This window comes from Aythya marila, assembly GCF_965140915.1.
Source record: "Aythya marila genome assembly, contig: HAP1_HAP1_SCAFFOLD_1059, whole genome shotgun sequence".
Lineage (NCBI taxonomy): Eukaryota > Metazoa > Chordata > Aves > Anseriformes > Anatidae > Aythya > Aythya marila.
In genome coordinates this window covers 1-17,504 of record NW_028136584.1, presented here as the reverse complement: position 1 = coordinate 17,504, position 17,504 = coordinate 1, and the positions used below count along the sequence as shown (strand labels likewise).

The 17,504-nt window shown below is 60.9% G+C and overlaps 2 protein-coding genes across 2 annotated transcripts; one reads left to right on the top strand and one right to left on the bottom strand.

Moving 5' to 3' along the window:
- Positions 1-6: 6 nt before the first annotated feature.
- LOC309891733 (protein FAM3A-like) lies at positions 7-3,410 on the top strand. The gene is made up of 5 exons (XM_082786065.1): positions 7-49; positions 669-719; positions 2,137-2,221; positions 2,333-2,459; positions 2,543-3,410. Exons 2-5 carry the CDS (start codon positions 707-709, stop codon positions 2,639-2,641), a joined length of 324 nt encoding a protein of 107 aa, XP_082642191.1. The 5' UTR covers positions 7-49; positions 669-706; the 3' UTR covers positions 2,642-3,410.
- Positions 3,411-3,783: 373 nt separating this feature from the next.
- G6PD (glucose-6-phosphate dehydrogenase) lies at positions 3,784-17,372 on the bottom strand. The gene is made up of 13 exons (XM_082786064.1): positions 17,341-17,372; positions 16,352-16,458; positions 15,191-15,228; positions 14,225-14,333; positions 12,897-13,114; positions 11,816-11,971; positions 9,655-9,780; positions 9,469-9,562; positions 7,351-7,537; positions 5,913-6,148; positions 5,113-5,189; positions 4,930-5,022; positions 3,784-4,365 (listed from the first exon to the last, which is right to left on the bottom strand). Exons 2-13 carry the CDS (start codon positions 16,454-16,456, stop codon positions 4,275-4,277), a joined length of 1,530 nt encoding a protein of 509 aa, XP_082642190.1. The 5' UTR covers positions 16,457-16,458; positions 17,341-17,372; the 3' UTR covers positions 3,784-4,274.
- Positions 17,373-17,504: the final 132 nt, after the last annotated feature.

The following is a 17,504-nucleotide window of genomic DNA, read 5'->3' as shown; positions in this document are numbered from 1 at the left end:
AGCGCGCTGAATAACGTGGGGAGGGGGCTCAACATCGCGCTCGTTAATGGTGAGGGGGGGGTAATTAAATTAATTAGGGGGGGTAATTAGGGGCTGGGGGGGGTAATTAGGGGCTGGGAGGGGGTAATTGGGGGCTGGGGAGGGGGTAAAACCACCAGGAGGGGGCAATTATTGCACTTGGGAGGGGGTTAATTAGCATCTGGGGGGGGTAATTAACATTTGGGGGGCTTAATTAGGGTCTGGGGGGGTAATTAGGATCTGGGGGGGTTAATTAGTAGCTGGGGGGGTAATTAGTATCTGGAGGGGGCAATTTTTGCTCTTGGGAGGGGTTTTCGGGGGGTTAATTAGCCCTGGGGGGGGGTTAATTAGGATAATTAATTATGAGGGGGGGTAATTAGGATCTGGGGGGTGTTAATTAGTAGCCGGGGGGGGTTAATTAGTATTTGGGGGGGTAATTAGGATCTGGGGGGGGCAATTATTGCTCTTGGGAGGGGGTCTGGGGGGGTTAATTAGCCCTAGGGGGGTTAATTGCCCCATTAATTGCCCCCAGGAGGTAATTGGGGGGGTTAATTACCCCCGGGGGGCTTTGAGAGGGGTAATTGCCCCCCCGGGGGTTAATTGCCCCCCCCAATTAATTGCCCCCCCCCCCCCATTAATTGCCCCCCCAGGTGTCAGCGGGGAGCTGATCGCCGCCCAGGCCTTCGACATGTGGGCAGGAGGTGAGGGGGGGGCACCGGGTTTTGGGGTGAATTTGGGGGATTTTGGGGCATCTGAGGGTACGGGGGGAGGGCTGGGGCACAAAGGGGGGGATTTTGGGGTAAAAGGGTAGGAATTTGGGGCAAAAGAGGGGGATTTTGGGGGCAAAAGGGCGGGATTTGGGGGTAAATGGAATTTAGGGCAAAAGAGTGGGATTTTGGGGCACAACGGGGTGGGATTGAGGGGAGATTTGGGGTAAAACGGGGCGATTTGGGGCTTTTGGGTCCCGGTTGAGAGCTTTTGGGTCATAACGGGGTGATTTGGGGGTGCAGGGGGGTAGAATTTGGGGTCGTTATGGGAGAATTTGGGGAAGAATTTTGGGGATGTCAGAAACGTGCGTTTCAGGGGTCAGGGCACCCGTTTCGGGGGCAAAAACGTAAAATTTGGGAGCATCCAAAGAGTTATTTTTCTGAGTGCGAACCCAACGTTTTTGAGGCGTGAAACCACACATTTTTAGGCTCAAAAACACTTTTTTTTGGCTTTTTTTTGCAGTCAAAGCAAACATTTTGGGGGGGGGGGGTCACAGCAAACACTTCTGGGGGGGTCAAAAGCCCATTTTTGGGGTCATTCCCCCCCTTTTTGGGGTCAGACCCCTCCTTTTGAGGTCAAAGCCTCCCCTTCTTGGGGTCAGGCTCCCCATTTTGGGCTCCAAACCCCCAATTTTGGGTCCAACCCCCCCCATCCCCATTTTGTCCCCCAAACCAAGGAGTTTTTCCCCAAAACCCCCATTGTTGCCCCCAAACCCCTCGTTTTGGTCTCCGATTCCCCACTTTTTGGGTTCCAAATCCCCATTTTTTGTCCTCAAACCCCAATTTTTGCTCCAAAGCTCCCATTTTTCCCCCCAAATCCCCAATTTTTGCCCCCAACCCCCATTCTGGTCTCCAATCCCCAAATTCTGGGTTTCCAAAACTCTACTTTTTGCCCCAAAACCCTATTTTTTTCCCCAAAATCCCCAATTTTTGCCCCCAACCCCCCATTTTGGTCTCTGATTCCCCAGTTTTGGGATTCCAAATCCCCAATTTTTGCCCCCAAACCCTCTTTTTTTTTCCCCCAAATCCCCAATTTTTACCCCCAAACCCTTTTTTTTTTCCCTAAAATCCCCAATTTTTACCCCCCAACCCCCCATTTTGGTCTCCAATCCCCCATTTTTTCCCCTCAAACCCCCAAATTTTGCTCTAAAGCCCCCATTTTTCCCCCAAATCCCCATTTTTTCCCCAAACCCCCAAATTTTGCCTTTCCACCCCCCTCCCTTTTGCCCCCAAACCCTCAACAATTCCACCCAAACTCCCCCAATTTTCGCCCTCAACCCCCCAATTTCCTCCCCCAACCCCCCGTTTCTCCCCCCCACTTTAACCAAAACCCCCTTTTTTCCCCCCAAAGACCCCTCGGAGCTCCCCAAATTCCTCCGCCCGCTCCACGAGGGGACCCTGGTGCTGGTGGCCTCCTTCGACGACCCCGCCACCAAGTAAGCTCCCGGGGGGGGCTCCCCCTTAATTAAGGGGCCTCTCATTAACCGAGGAGGCTCTAATTAATTAAGGGGGGGTCCCGTTAATTAAGGGGGGTCGCTAATTAACAGGCTGACGGAGGAGTCGCGGCGGCTGCTGGCCGAGCTGGGCAGCGGGGCCGTGGGGGATTTGGGGTTCCGCGACAGCTGGGTCTTCGTGGGGGCCAAGGGGGTCCGCGAGAGGAGCCCCTTCGAGCAGGTGGGGGCCTTTTTGGGGGCCTTTTGGGGGTTTCGGGGTGCGCCACGGACCCAAATCTGACGTTTTTCGGCCCAAAAACGCAGCACGTGAAAAACAGCCGCGGGGCCAACAAGTACGAGGGGTGGCCGGAGGCGCTGGAGATGGAGGGGTGCATCCCCCGCCGGGGGGCTGAGCCCCCCTGAGAGGCTATGGGGCTGGCCCCACAGCTTGGGGGGCGGCCCCACAGCTGGCCCCATAGCGGGGGGGGAGCTCCAGCCCCATAGAAGGGGGTCAGCCCCATAGCTTGGGGGGTAGCCCTATGGTGGGGGGGGTCTCCAGCCCCATAGCTGGGGGTCAGCCCCATAGAAGGGGGTCAGCCCCATAGCTAGGGGTCAGCCCCATAGCTTGGGGGGTAGCCCTATAGTGGGGGGGGTCTCCAGCCCCATAGAAGGGGGTCAGCCCCATAGAAGGGGGTCAGCCCCATAGAAGGGGGTCAGCCCCATAGCTTGGGGGGTAGCCCTATAGCGGGGGGGGGGTCTCCAACCCCATAGAAGGGGGTCAGCCCCATAGCTTGGGGAGTAGCCCTATAGCGGGGGGGGGTCTCCAGCCCCATAGAAGGGGGTCAGCCCCATAGCTAGGGGTCAGCCCCATAGCTTGGGGGGTAGCCCTATAGCGGGGGGGGGGTCTCCAGCCCCATAGCTGGGGGTCGGCCCCATAGAAGGGGGTCAGCCCCATAGCTTGGGGGGTAGCCCTATAGTGGGGGGGGTCTCCAGCCCCATAGCAGTGGGGCTGGCCCCATAGCAAGGGGGTCTCCAGCCCCATAGCGATGGGGTCAGCCCCATAGCAGTGGGGTCGGCCCCATAGCAGTGGGGCTGGCCCCATAGCGGGGGGGGGCTCCAGCCCCATAGCGGGGGTCTCGAAGCCCCCCCAGGGGCTCCCGCTATGGGGCAGGGGCTTTATGGGGGGGGGGGGAGGGGGCACAGGGCTGGGTCCCTGGGTGCCCCTTCCCCCCCCAACCCCCCCCCCCTTTTGTTCCCCCCCCCCCCCATTGTTTGTTCTTTGTTCTGTGCCCACCCCCCCCCCCCCCCCCCCCCAATAAATAAAGGCTGGGCCACAGCGGAGGGGTTAATTAAAGGGGGTTAATTAAATGAAAGGGGGGGTAAATAAAAGGGGGAGTAATTAAAAGGGGGAGTAATTAAGTGGGGGAGTAATTAAATGGGGGTAATTGTATTGGGGTTAATTAAAAGGGAGTTAATTAAAAGGGGGGGTAAATAAATGGGGGTTAATTAAAAGGGGGGGTAAGTAAATGGGGGATAATTGGGGGTGGGAGGGGCGAAGGCTCGGGGTTTAATTAGGATTTGAGGCTAATGAGGCTTCTGGGGGGGGGGTGGGAATTTGGGGGTGCTTTGGTCCCAGCTTGGAGTTGGATGTGGGGCGGGGTGGGTGGGCTGTGGGGCAGGATGGGGGGGGCTGTGGGGAGCTATGGGGCAGGGTGGGGGATCTATGGGGCAGGATCTGGGATCTATGGGGCAGGATCCAGGATCTATGGGGCAGGTTGGGGGATCTATGGGGCAGGATCCGGAATCTATGGGGCAGGATCCAGGATCTATGGGGCAGGATCCGGAATCTATGGGGCAGGACCTGGGATCTATGGGGCAGGATCTGAAATCTATGGGGCAGGATCTGAAATCTATGGGGCAGGACCTGGGATCTATGGGGCAGGATTTAGAGGCGCCGCAGCCACCCCCCCCCAGCAGGGGAGGGGTCCCCATCGCCGTGGGGCCAGGAGTGTTTTTTTTTTGGGGGGGGGGACCCGGCGCCGTGGGGGGGGGGGGCTCAGAGCTTGTGGGGGTTGACCCAGCGGTAGGTGCCCTCGTACAGGAACCCCGCGCGCTTCAGCAGCTCGTCCGCCTCCGCCGGGCCTCGGCTGTGGGGCACAACTTAGGGGGCTGCCCCATAGCGCCCACCCACCCCGCAGCCCTCCCCGCCCCACAAGTCAGCCCCAGCCCCATAGTGCCCCCCACAACCCGCCCCATAGCCCCATTATGTGCCCCACGACCCTACAGCCTGCCCCATAGACCCCGTCCCACAGCCCCATAACCCCCCCATCCTGCCCCATAGCCCCCTTATCTGCCCCATAGCCCCCCCTGTCCTGCCCCACATCACCCCCATAGCCCCCTTATCTGCCCCATAACCCCCCCTTATCTGACCCATAACCCCCCTCCTGCCCCGTAGCCCCCTTGTCTGCCCCATAACCCCCCTCTCCTGCCCCATAACCCCATTATCTGCCCCATAACCCCCTTATCTGCCCCATAGCCCCCCCATCCTGCCCCACAGCCCCCCCCCACCCCCAATTCCCCCCCTATAACCCCCTCCCACCCCCCAAAACCCCCCTGCCCCCCGGTTCCCCGTGGCCACCCCACCTGCCCCATAGCGCCCCACAAGTGCCCCCTGCCCCATAGCGCCCCACAAGTGCCCCCCCCCCCCCTACCTGCCGTAGAGGTAGGGGATGGGTTTCTCCTTCCTCTCCTCGATGGTGTGCAGCAGGGGGGTGAAGATGCGCCAGGCTTCCCGCAGCTCGTCACTTTTTTGGGGGGGAAAATCCCAAAATAATCAGTTACGGGAGAAACCCCCAAATCTTCCGAATTCACCCCAAAAAAGCGCCGGCCCCCACCTGCGCACGAAGTGCATCTGGTTCCCGCAGAAGACGTCGAGGATCAGGCGCTCGTAGGCGTCCGGCAGCTTCACATCCTAGGGGGGAAATTGGGGTGATTTAGGGGGATTTTGGGGTTTTTGGGTGTGATTTGGGGTCTCCATCCCCCACCGGGAGCCCCACGTCCCCTAACGATACCCCAAGGGTTTTGGGGTCTCCCATTGGGAGCCTCCTCTCCCCTAACGCTTTACTGGAGTTTTTTGGGGTCTCCGTACCCATCTGGTGCCCCAAATCCCATAAAATTTAGTGGGGTTTTGGGGTCTCCACAGCCTATTGGGGACCCATCTCCCATAAGAGGAGGATTTTGGGGTCTCCACACCCATTTGGCCCCCATTTCCCCAACATTTTTGGGTTCTCCACACCCATTCAGCCCCAATCTCCCCAAAGATTTTGGGGTCTCCATACCCCTTGATCTCATCTCCCCAATGGTTTTGGGGTCTCCACACCCATTTGGCCCCCATCTCCCCAAGGATTTTGGGGTCTCCATACCCATTTGAACCCCATCTCCTGTAACCTTCCCGATGATTTTGGGGTCTCCACACCCATTCAGCCCCAATCTCCCCAATGATTTTGGGGTCTCCACACCCATTTGGCCCCCATCTCCCCAAAGATTTTGGGGTCTCCATACCCCTTGATCTCATCTCCCAACATTTTTGGGCTCTCCACACCCATTCAGCCCCCATCTCCCCAACCTTCCCCAAGGATTTTAGGGTCCCCCACCCCCCCCAAATCTCCCCGTTGGATTTCGGGCCCCCCCCGACCTTATATCGGCTGCCGTAGGTGAGGTCGAGCTCGGACTCCTCGGGGCTGAGGAACATCCCGGGCTTCTTGGTCATCAGCTTGGTGTAGACGGCCTCGTCGGGCTGCACGCGCACCACCAGCTCGTTGCGCTTGCACCGCCGCCCGAAAATGTCCCCGGGCACCTCCCGGAACTGCAGCCGCACCTCGGCCTTGCGCTCGTTCAGCGCCTTCCCGCAGCGCATCACGAACGGCACGCCTGGGGGGGGGAGGGGGGGAGAGGGGGGGGCACCCATGGGTGGGGGCACCCATCGGTGGGGGCACCCGTTGGTGTCGTCGCCCATTGATGGCGTCACCCATGGGACCCATTAGCAACGTCACCCATTGACGGCGTTGCCCATTGACGGTGTCACCCATGGGACCCATTGATGGCAACACCCATTGGTGGCGTCACCTATTGATGGTGTCACCCATGGGACCCATTGGTATCATCACCCATTGATGACATCACCCATGGGACCCGTTGGCGGCATCACCCGTTGGTGTCATCGCCCATTGATAGCATCACCCATGGGACCCATTAGCAGCGTCACCCAGTGGTGTCACCCATTGGTGTCACCCATTGGCGGTGTCACCCATTGATGGCATCACCCATGGGACCCATTGATGGCAACACCCATTGGTGGCATCACCCATTGACGTCATCACCCATTGGTGGCACCCAATGACAACATCGCCCATTGGCAGTGTCATCCATTGATGGTGTCACCCATTGGTGTCATTACCCGTTGCCATCATCACCCATGGGTGCCACGCATTGACATCATCACCCATTGACATCATCACCCATTGACGGCATCACTCATTGACGGCGTCACTCATTGACGGCGTCAGCCCATGGGCGCTACCCATTGACGTCATCACCCATGGGTGCCACCCATTGACGTCATCACCCATTGACATCACCACCCATTGACCTCATCACCCCTTGCCGCCGCCACCCCTGGGTGCCACCCATTGACCTCATCACCCATTGACATCATTGCCCATTGACCTCATCACCCCTTGACCTCATCACCCATGGGTGCCACCCATTGACATCATCACCCATTGACATCATCACCCATTGACGGCGTCGCCCATTGACGGCGTCACCCATGGGTGCCACCCATTGACGTCATCACCCCTTGCCATCATCACCCATGGGTGCCACCCATTGACCTCATCACCCATTGACGGTGTCACCCACAGGTGCCATCCCTTGCCACCACCACCCATGGGTGCCACCCATTGACATCATCACCCATTGACCTCATCACCCATTGACGGTGTCACCCACAGGTGCCACCCCTTGCCATTGCCACCCATGGGTGCCACCCATTGACCTCATCACCCATTGACCTCATCACCCCTTGCCGCCGCCACCCCTGGGTGCCACCCCTGGGTGCCACCCCGTCTCACCGTCCCAGCGCTCGTTGTCCACGCGCAGGATGGCGGCGGCGAAGGTGGGGGTGGTGGAGCCGGGGGGCACGGTGGGGTCGTCCTGGTAGCCCCTGCGGGCGGCCTCGGGGCCCTCGGGGTTGCCCACGTACTGGCCCAGCACCACGTCCTCCAGCGCCACCGGGCTGATGCACTTCAGCACCTTCACCTGGGGGGGGACATTCGGGGTGGGGGACGTGGGGACACCTCAGTGGGGTGGGGGACGTGGGGACAGGGACGTGGGGACATGGGGTGGGGGACGTGGGGACAGGGACGTGGGGACAGGGACGTGGGGTGGAGGACGTGGGGACACCTCAATGGGGTGGGGGACGTGGGGACAGGGACGTGGGGTGGGGGACGTGGGGTGGGGGACGTGGGGACACGGCATTGGGGTGGGGGACGTGGGGACAGGGACATGGGGACAGGGACGTGGGGTGGGGGACGTGGGGACAAGGATGTGGGGTGGGGGACGTGGGGACAGGGACATGGGGTCATGGCCATGGGGTGGTGTCTATGGGGTCAGTGGCCATTGGGGACACGGCATTTGGGGTGGGGGACGTGGGGGCAGGGACGTGGGGACAGGGACATGGGGTCATGGCCATGGGGTGGGGGATGTGGGGACAGGGACATGGGGTGGGGGACATGGGGACAGGGACGTGGGGACAGGGACGTGGGGACAGGTCATTGGGGTGGGGGCAATGGGGTTGGTGGCCATGGGGACATGGCATTTGGGGTGGGGGACGTGGGGACAGGGACGTGGGGTGGGGGACATTGGGGACAGGGACATGGGGTGGGGGACATGGGGACAAGGACATGGGGTGGGGGACGTGGGGACATGGCATTGGGGTGGGGGACGTGGGGGCAGGGACGTGGGGACAGGTCATTGGGGTGGGGGCCATGGGGTTGGTGGCCATGGGGACACGGTGTCTGGGGTGGGGGCCATGGGGACAGGGACATGGGGACAGGTCATTGGGGTGGGGGACGTGGGGACAAGGACATGGGGTCATGGCCATGGGGTGGTGTCTATGGGGTCGGTGGCCATTGGGGACACATCAATGGGGTCGGTGTCTATGGGGTCATGGCCATGGGGTGGCATCAATGGGGTCGGTGACCATTGGGGTCACATCATTGGGGTCGGTGGCCATGGGGACATGTCATTTGGGGTGATGTCTATGGGGTCATGGCCATGGGATGGCATCAATGGGGTCGGTGGCCACCGGGGTGGCATCAATGGGGTCGGTGACCATTGGGGACACATCAATGGGGTTGGTGGCCATTGGGGACACGTTATTTGGGGTGGCGTCTATGGGGTCAAGGCCATGGGATGGCATCAATGGGGTTGGTGTCTATGGGGTCATGGCCATGGGATGGCATCAATGGGGTCGGTGGCCACCGGGGTGGCATCATTGGGGTCGGTGGCCACTGGGGCCACGTCATTGGGGTCGGTGGCCGTTGGGGACCCTTTGGGGACCTTTTGGGGTGGCTTTTTAGGGCCCCCCAACCTTCTCATCCCGCACATTGTCAGGGTTGGTGGCCATTGGGGACACATCATTGGGGTCGGTGTCTATGGGGTCATGGCCATGGGGTGGCATCAATGGGGTCGGTGACCATTGGGGTCACATCATTGGGGTCGGTGGCCACCGGGGTGGCATCAATGGGGTTGGTGACCATTGGGGACACATCAATGGGGTTGGTGGCCATTGGGGACACGTTATTTGGGGTGGGGGCTGTGGGGTCAAGGCCATGGGGTGGCATCAATGGGGTCGGTGTCTATGGGGTCAAGGCCATGGGATGGCATCAATGGGGTCGGTGGCCCCTGGCGTGGCGTCTATGGGGTCGGTGACCATTGGGGACACATCATTGGGGTCGGTGGCCATGGGGACATGTCATTTGGGGTGATGTCTATGGGGTCATGGCCATGGGATGGCATCAATGGGGTCGGTGTCTACGGGGTCATGGCCATGGGGTGGCATCAATGGGGTCGGTGGCCACCGGGGTGGCATCAATGGGGTCGGTGACCATTGGGGACACATCATTGGGGTCGGTGGCCGTTGGGGACGCGTTGGGGACCTTTTGGGGTGTCTTTTAGGGCCCCCCGACCTTCTCATCCCGCACGTCGTCGGGGTTGGTGGAGGCCGGCTTCTCCATGGCCACCAGGCAGAGCATCTGCAGGAGGTGGTTCTGCATCACGTCCCTGGGGGCGATGACGTCATTAAGGGCGCGATGACGTCATCAGGGGGTCGATGACGTCATCACCCCCCAAAAAAAAACCCCAAAACCCCCCACCGGATGATGCCGAAATCGTCGAAGTAGCCCCCCCGGCCCTCGGTCCCGAAGGGCTCCTTGAAGGTCAGCACCACGCAGGCCACGTTGTCCCGGTTCCAAATGGGGCCAAAAATGCGGTTTCCGAACCTAAAAATAAAGGGGGTGGGGGAGGGGTGGGTTGGGGGGGGGTGTGGGGGGGGGTTTGGGGCGTCCCAGATGAAAAACGGGGGGGATCCCGCCAAAAAATCCCATGGAGATGGGGGAAAAAGAGGAAATGGAGGCCCCCAAATCCCCCCAAATCCCCCCCCAGGACCCCAAATCCCCCCCCATGACCCCAAATCCCCCCCGAAGCACCTTGAAGCCCCCCAAATCCCCCCAAAACCCCCCTGAATCCCCCCCAGTGACCCCAAATCCCATCCCAATGACCCCAAATCCCCTCAAATCCCCCCCGAAGCCCCCCCAAATCCCCCCCCAGGACCCCCAAATCCCTCCCAAATCCCCCCCCAGTGACCCCAAATCCCCCCTGATGACCCCAAATCCCCCCAAAGCCCCTCAAATCCTCCCTGGATCCCCCCAAATCCCCCCCAAATCCCCCCTAAACCCCCCCCAAGCCCCCTGTAGCCCTCCCAATGACCCCAAATCCCCCTCCAGGACCCCAAACACCCCTCCCCATGACCTCAAATCCCCCACATAGCCCCCTAAATCCCCCCTGAATCCCTCCAAATCCCCCCCAATGACCCCATAACCCCCCCAGTGACCCCATAACCCCCCCAAATCCCCCCCGTAGCCCCCCAAATCCCCCCCAATGACCCAAAACCCCCCCGAAGCCCCCCAAATCCCCCCCAAATCCCCTCCCCATGACCCCAAATGACCCCAAATCCCCCCCAATGACCTCAAATCCCCTCCCCATGACCCCAAATGACCCCAAATCCCCCCTGAAGCCCCCCAAATCCCCCCCCAATGACCCCAAATCCCCCCTGAAGCCCCCCAAATCCCCCCCCAATGACCCCAAATCCCCCCCAAACGACCCCAAATCCCCCCCAAACGACCCCCAAGCCCCCACCTGAGCACCATGAGGCTCTGCACCATCTCCTTGCCCATGTATGACCCCAAATCCCCCCCGAAGCCCCCCAAATCCCCCCCAAATCCCCTCCCCATGACCCCAAATGACCCCAAATCCCCCCCAAACGACCCCAAATCCCCCCCCAAACGACCCCAAATCCCCCCCAAACGACCCCAAATCCCCCCGAATCCCCCCTGTAGCCCCCCAAATCCCCCCCAAACCCCCCCAGGCCCCCACCTGAGCACCATGAGGCTCTGCACCATCTCCTTGCCCAGGTAAGACCCCAAATCCCCCCTGAATCCCCTCAAATCCCCCCCGTAGCCCCCCAAATCCCCCCCAATGACCCCCAATGACCCCAAATCCCCCCCCAATGACCCCAAATCCCCCCAAATCCCCCACCTGAGCACCATGAGGCTCTGCACCATCTCCTTGCCCAGGTATGACCCCAAATCCCCCCCATAGCCCCCCAAATCCCCCCCCAATGACCCCATAAACCCCCCGAAGCCCCCCAAACCCCCCCCAATGACCCCAAATGACCCCATAACCCCCCCAAATGCCCCCCAGACCCCCCCAAGCCCCCCACCTGAGCACCATGAGGCTCTGCACCATCTCCTTGCCCAGGTAAGACCCCAAATCCCCCCCCAATGACCCCAAATCCCCCCCCAATGACCCCAAATGACCCCAAATCCCCCCCCAATGACCCCATAACCCCCCCAAATCCCCCCCAATGACCCCAAATGACCCCAAATCCCCCCTGTAGCCCCCTAAATCCACCCTGAATCCCCTCAAATCCCCCCTGAAGCCCCCCAAATCCCCCCCCAATGACCCCCAATGACCCCAAATGACCCCAAATCCCCCCCCAAACGACCCCAAATCCCCCCGAATCCCCCCTGTAGCCCCCCAAATCCCCCCCAAACCCCCCCAGGCCCCCACCTGAGCACCATGAGGCTCTGCACCATCTCCTTGCCCAGGTATGACCCCAAATCCCCCCTGTAGCCCCCTAAATCCCCCCTGAATCCCCCCAAATCCCCCCCCAATGACCCCAAATGACCCCCAAATCCCCCCCAATGACCCCATAACCCCCCCAAATCCCCCCCAACACCCCCCCCAGGCCCCCACCTGAGCACCATGAGGCTCTGCACCATCTCCTTGCCCAGGTAGTGGTCGATGCGGTAGATCTGCTCCTCTCCGAAGAGCGCCCCGAGGTGCTCCGACAGCGCCGCCGAGCTCGCCAGGTCGCGCCCGAACGGCTTCTCCACGATCACACGGTTCCAGCTGCGGGAACGGGGAGAAACGGCCCCAAAATGGGGAGAAATACACAAAAAAAATGGGGAGAAAAGAGTGAAAAAAACGGGGAGAAACGCCCTTAAAAAAATGGGGAGAAACGCCCCAAAAAAACAGGGAGAAAGGTACAAATACATGGGGAGAAAAGAGTGAAAAAATGGGGAGAAATGCCCCAAAAAAACAGGGAGAAAGGTACAAATAATTGGGGAGAAAGGTACAAATAAATGGGGAGAAACGCCCCAAAAAATGGGGAGAAACGCCCCAAAAAATGGGGAGAAACGCCCCAAAAAATGGGGAGAAAAGAGTGAAAAAATGGGGAGAAACGCCCTGAAAAAACAGGGAGAAAAGACTGAAAAAAATAGGGAGAGAAGAGCAAAAAAATGGGGAGAAACGCCCCAAAAAATGGGGAGAAATGTACAAATAAATGGGGAGAAACGCCCAAAAAAACGGGGAGAAAGGTACAAATACATGGGGAGAAAGGCCCCCAAAAATGGGGAGAAACACCTAAAAAAACAGGGAGAAATGCCCCAAAAAAATGGGGAGGGAAGAGCGAAAAATGGGGAGGAAGCCCCAAAAATAACGGGGAGGAAAGACCAAATACCCCAAATACCCCCCAATACCCCAAATACCCCCCCAACACCCCCCCAGCTCCAATACCCCCCCAGCCCCAATACCCCCAATACCCCAAATGCCCCCAACTCCCCCACAACCCCAAAACCCCCCCTCCGACCCCAAACCCCCCCTCCGACCCCAAAGCCCCCCCCCGACCCCAAAACCCCCCATGCCCCCCAATACCCCCCCAGCCCCAATACCCCCAATACTCCCCAATACCCCAAACGCCCCCCAATACCCCAAATGCCCCCAACTCCCCCCGACCCCAAACCCCCCCCCCCCGACCCCAAAACCCCCCCCGTACCCGTCACCCATGCAGGCCTGGCGGATGTGGCGGGTGACGGGGGCGTAGACCCCGGGGGGGAGCGCGAGGTAGAAGAGGCGGTGGGCGCGCCCCCCCCCCGGCAGCGCCCTGAGGTGGGCGTCCAGGCGCCGGAAGGCTTCGGGGTCCCCGTACTGCCCCTGCACCCAGCTCTGCCGCCCGAAAAACGCCTCCAGCTGCTCCTGCTCCGACGGCGTCGCCTGGAGGGGGGGTTTTGGGGGGGGTTACGGGGGAAAATGGGGCGTTATGGGGTGCGGGGGGGCGGTTTGGGGTCATTGGAAGTGGAACGGTGCCGATAGCTCTTATGGGGTTGGAGCAATAGGCGAAATCCTATAAAGGGTGTTATGGGGTCGTGCTGTCTGTTATAGGGTCAGGGGAGGGCAAATGGGGTGTTATGGGGTGCAGAAGACTCTTATGGGGTCATTAGAAGTGGAACGGTCCCGATAGCTCTTATGGGATCGGAGCAATTGGGGAAATCCTATAAGGGGTGTTATGGGGTTGTGGTGTCTGTTATAGGGTTGGGGGCTTATGGGGTGAGGGGGGGGGCAAATGGGGTTTTATGGAGTGCGGGGGGGCGGTTTGGGGTTATTGGAAGTGGAACGGTGTCGATAGCTCTTATGGGGTCGGAGCAATAAGCGAAATCCTATAAGGAAGGTTATGGGGTCGTGGTGGCTTTTATAGGGTCAGAGAAGGGAAATTGGGGGGTTATGGGGTGCAGGAGACTCTTATGGGGTCATTAGAAGTGGAACGGTCCTAAAAGCTCTTATGGGGTCGGAGCAATGGGGGAAATCCTATAAGGGGTGTTATGGGGTTGCGGTGTTTGTTATAGGGTCAGAGGGTTTTGGGGGGGTTACGGGGGAAAATGGGGCGTTATGGGGTGCAGGGGGGCGGTTTGGGGTTATTGGAAGTGGAACGGTGCCGATAGCTCTTATGGGGTTGGAGCAATGGGGGAAATCCTATAAGGGGTGTTATGGGGTTATGGTGTCTGTTATAGGGTTAGGGGCTTATGGGGTGAGGGGGGGGCAAATGGGGTTTTATGGGGTGTGGGGGGGCGGTTTGGGGTCATTGGAAGTGGAACGGTGCCAATAGCTCTTATGGGGTTGAAGCAATAGGCGAAATCCTATAAAGAACGTTATGGGGTCGTGGGGTTTCTTATAGGGTCGGGGGGTTTTGGGGGGTTACGAGGCAGATTATGGGGTCGTAGGAAGCAGGGGGGGCCCCTAGGGACCCTTGGGGGGTGGTGCGGGGGTTTTGGGGTGGCAGGGGGGTTTTGGGGTGGCCCCATAGGGGGTTTTGGGGTGGCCCCGTACCTTCATGTAGGGCAGCGTCTGCTCGCGGAGCTGCGCCACCGTCAGCTGCGTGCGCGCGAAGCCGACCACGAAGGTGGCGTCGGGGAGGAGCCCGTCCCGGAACAGCCACCTGCGCGACCCCAAAAGCAACCCCATAAAGACCCCGACCCCAAAGGGTGACCCCATAAATGGCCCCGACCCCAAAGGTGGCCCCGACCCCATAGGAAAGGCCCCGAACCCATCGGGATGTCCCTGGGGTGGCCCCAATCCTATAGGGTCATCGGTGTCCCCATAATGGCCCTGACCCCATAGGGACAGCCCCAAATCTATAGGGCCATCCATGTCCCTGACCCCATAGGAGAATCCCCAAATCTATAGGGTCACTGTGACCCCATGGTACCCCCAAATCCATAGGGGTGACCCCAAATCTATAGGGTCACCGTGACCCCATGGTGACCCCAAATCTATAGGGTCACCGTGACCCCAAACCCTTTGGGGTGACCCCAATCCTATAGGGTCACTGTGACCCCAAACCCATTGGGGTGACCCCAGCCCTATAGGGCCACCGTGACCCCAAATCTATAGGGTCACTGCGACCCCAAACCCATTGGGGTGACACCAAAATCTATAGGGTCACTGTGACCCCAAACCCACAGGGGTGACCCCAATCCTATAGGATCACCGTGACCCCATGGTGCCCCCCAGCCCTATAGGGTCACCGTGACCCCAAACCCATTGGGGTGACCCCAAATCTATAGGGTCACCCTAAATCTATAGGGTCATTGTGACCCCAGCCCTATAGGGTCACCGCAAACCCAAACCCATTGGGATGACCCCAAATCTATAGGGTCACCCTCAATCTATAGGGTCACCGTGACCCCCCTCATAGGGGTGACCCCAAATCCATAGGGTCCCCGTGACCCCATGGTGACCCCAAATCTATAGGGTCACCCCAAATCTATAGGGTCACCGTGACCCCCCCCTTACCATATGGTTGGGTAGATTTTCTTCCTGGCCAGGTCCCCCTGCGGAAATGAGGCAAAACCCTCAGAAATCGGCAAAATTTAAAAAAACAACAAAAAAAAAAAGGGAACCCCAAAAACCCCAAACCCCACCCCAAAACCCTCCCCCCTCCCCCCCCCCCTCCCTTATCGGGGTCACTCCCGGTCAGGGCGGCCCCACCCCGTGGGGTGATGGGGGCGGGGCTCCGCAGGGGGGCGTGGCCGGGTTGCGAAAGTGGGCGTGGCTTTTGCCAAAGGGGCGCGGGCTCATTACGGAGGGGGGCGTGGCTACGTGGGCGGGGGGCGTGGCCTCAGGGTTGGGCAATGGGGTGGGGGCGGGGCCTGGGCACTTCCTCATGCCTGCCCCTCCCCCCCCAGCCCCTAATTGCCCCCCCCGGGGTTTTTGCCCCCTCCCATCCCCTTTTTTGCCCCCCCCCCGGGGTTTTTGCCCCCCCCATCCCCTTTTCTGCCCCCCCCCCGGGGGTATTTGCCCCCCCCCAGCCCTTTTTTGCCCCCCACCTCCCCCCATTTACCCCCTTACCCCCCCCATTACCCCCCCAGTCCCTTTTTTACCCCCCCCATTTCCCCATTTACCCCCCCCACGCCCCCATTTGCCCCCCCCCCGACCCCTTATTCACCCCCTTAATGCCCCCCCAGCCCCTATATCCCCCCCCAACTCCCCCCCCATGCCCCCATTTGCCCCTCTGGTGCCCCCCCCGTCCCCTTTTACCCCCCCATTTCCCCATTTGCCCCCCCCCAATGCCCCCATTTGCCCCCCCCAGCCCTTTTTCACCCCCTTAACCCCCCCAAGCCCCCATTTACCCCCCCCATTTCCCCATTTACCCCCCCCATGCCCCCCTATTCACCCCCTTAACCCCCCCAACCCCCTTATATCCCCCCCCACCCCCCCATTTACCCCCCACCCCCCCCAATTTACCCCCCCACGCCCCCATCCCCCCCCATTCCCCCCCCGGAGCCCTTTTTCACCCCCTTAACCCCCCCCAATCCCCTCCAACCGCCCCCTTACCCCCCCCAACCCCCCCATTTCCCCCCCCAACCCCCCTTTTTACCCCCCCAACCCCCCCATTTCCCCCCCCAACCCCCCCAATTTCCCCCCCCCACCCCCCAATTTTGCCCCCCCCCTCACCGAGGCCCCGAAGATGATGAAGGCGTGGGGGTCCCCGAAGGCTCCGTCGCTGCTCAGCTCCTGCCGCAGGAGCCCGCACACCTCGGAGCGGCTCAGCCCCGCCATGCCTGGGGGGGGGGCACGGGGCACGACCCCCCCTCAGCACCCCCAGACCCCCCCCAGCACCCCCAGACCCCCCCCCACCCCATTACCCCCCCCCCAGGGCTCTGTTTCCCCCCCAGCCCCCTCCGTCGTGCCCCCAACCCCTCAATTCCCCCCCCCCATTTAATCCCCCCCCCGGTTTATTTGCCCCCCCCATGCTTGATTTGCCCCCCCCCCACGTTTAATTGCCCCCCATGTTTATAGTTTTACCCCCCCGTTTTTAATTTACCCCCCCCAGTGTTTAATTTGCCCCCCCCGCGCCTAATTGCCCCCTCCTTACCCCCCCAATTCCCCCTTAGCCCCCCCAAATCACCCCCCCGCACCCTAATTACCCCCCCACACTCCCTAATTACCCCCCCCGCACACTAATTCCCACCCCCAATTACCCCCGGAGCCCTTAATTACCCCCTCACCCCCCCCATTTACCCCCCCGTACCCCCCCAACTGCCCCTCCCGGCCCTTAATTACTCCCTTAATTGCCCCAGCCCCCCCCATCTGCCCCCTTTACCCCCCTAATTGCCCCCCCAGCCCCTAATTAGCCCCGAGTTGCCCCCCATTTACCCCCCCCACCCCCCCAAACTCCCCTCCTGGCCCTTAATTACCCCCCAAATGCCCTTAAATTAGCCCCCAATTGCCCCCTTACCCCCCCAATTGCCCCCCAGCCCCCAATTGCCCCCCTTACCCCCTTAATTGCCCCCCCAGCCCCTAATTAGCCCCTAATTAACCCCCCCAGCCCCTAATTAGCCCCTCACCAGCCCTTAATTGCCCTTCCCAGCCCCCCAGCCCCCCTCTAATTACCCCCTCCCCCTTTAATTGCCCCCCCCCCCATGTACCCCTCCCCCCCCCACCTGCCGGCTCCGGCCCCGCCGCTCCCCGCACGCTCGCGCGGCTCCCCATTTACCCCCCGGCAAGCCCCGCCCCCTCCACCCCCTCCCAGCCAATCCCCGCCGCCCCTCGCTCCCCTCACCCAATCGCCGCGCGGCGGGGCGGGGCCAAGCCGCCTCCCTACCGG

What these genes read in the sequence shown, in the direction of transcription:
- LOC309891733 (XM_082786065.1), top strand. An exon ending in TTCGACGACCCCGCCACCAA is followed by an intron (nt 2,222 to 2,332) that starts GTAAGCTCCCGG and finishes GCTAATTAACAG; the next exon opens with GCTGACGGAGGAGTCGCGGC. An exon ending in AGAGGAGCCCCTTCGAGCAG is followed by an intron (nt 2,460 to 2,542) that starts GTGGGGGCCTTT and finishes CCAAAAACGCAG; the next exon opens with CACGTGAAAAACAGCCGCGG.
- G6PD (XM_082786064.1), bottom strand. Translation starts at nt 16,456, where the DNA reads ATGGCGGGGCTGAGCCGCTCCGAGGTGTGCGGGCTCCTGCGGCAGGAG. An exon ending in AGACGCTGCCCTACATGAAG is followed by an intron (nt 13,115 to 14,224) that starts GTACGGGGCCAC and finishes CCCCCCCTCCAG; the next exon opens with GCGACGCCGTCGGAGCAGGA. An exon ending in GGACAACGAGCGCTGGGACG is followed by an intron (nt 6,149 to 7,350) that starts GTGAGACGGGGT and finishes TCCCCCCCCCAG; the next exon opens with GCGTGCCGTTCGTGATGCGC.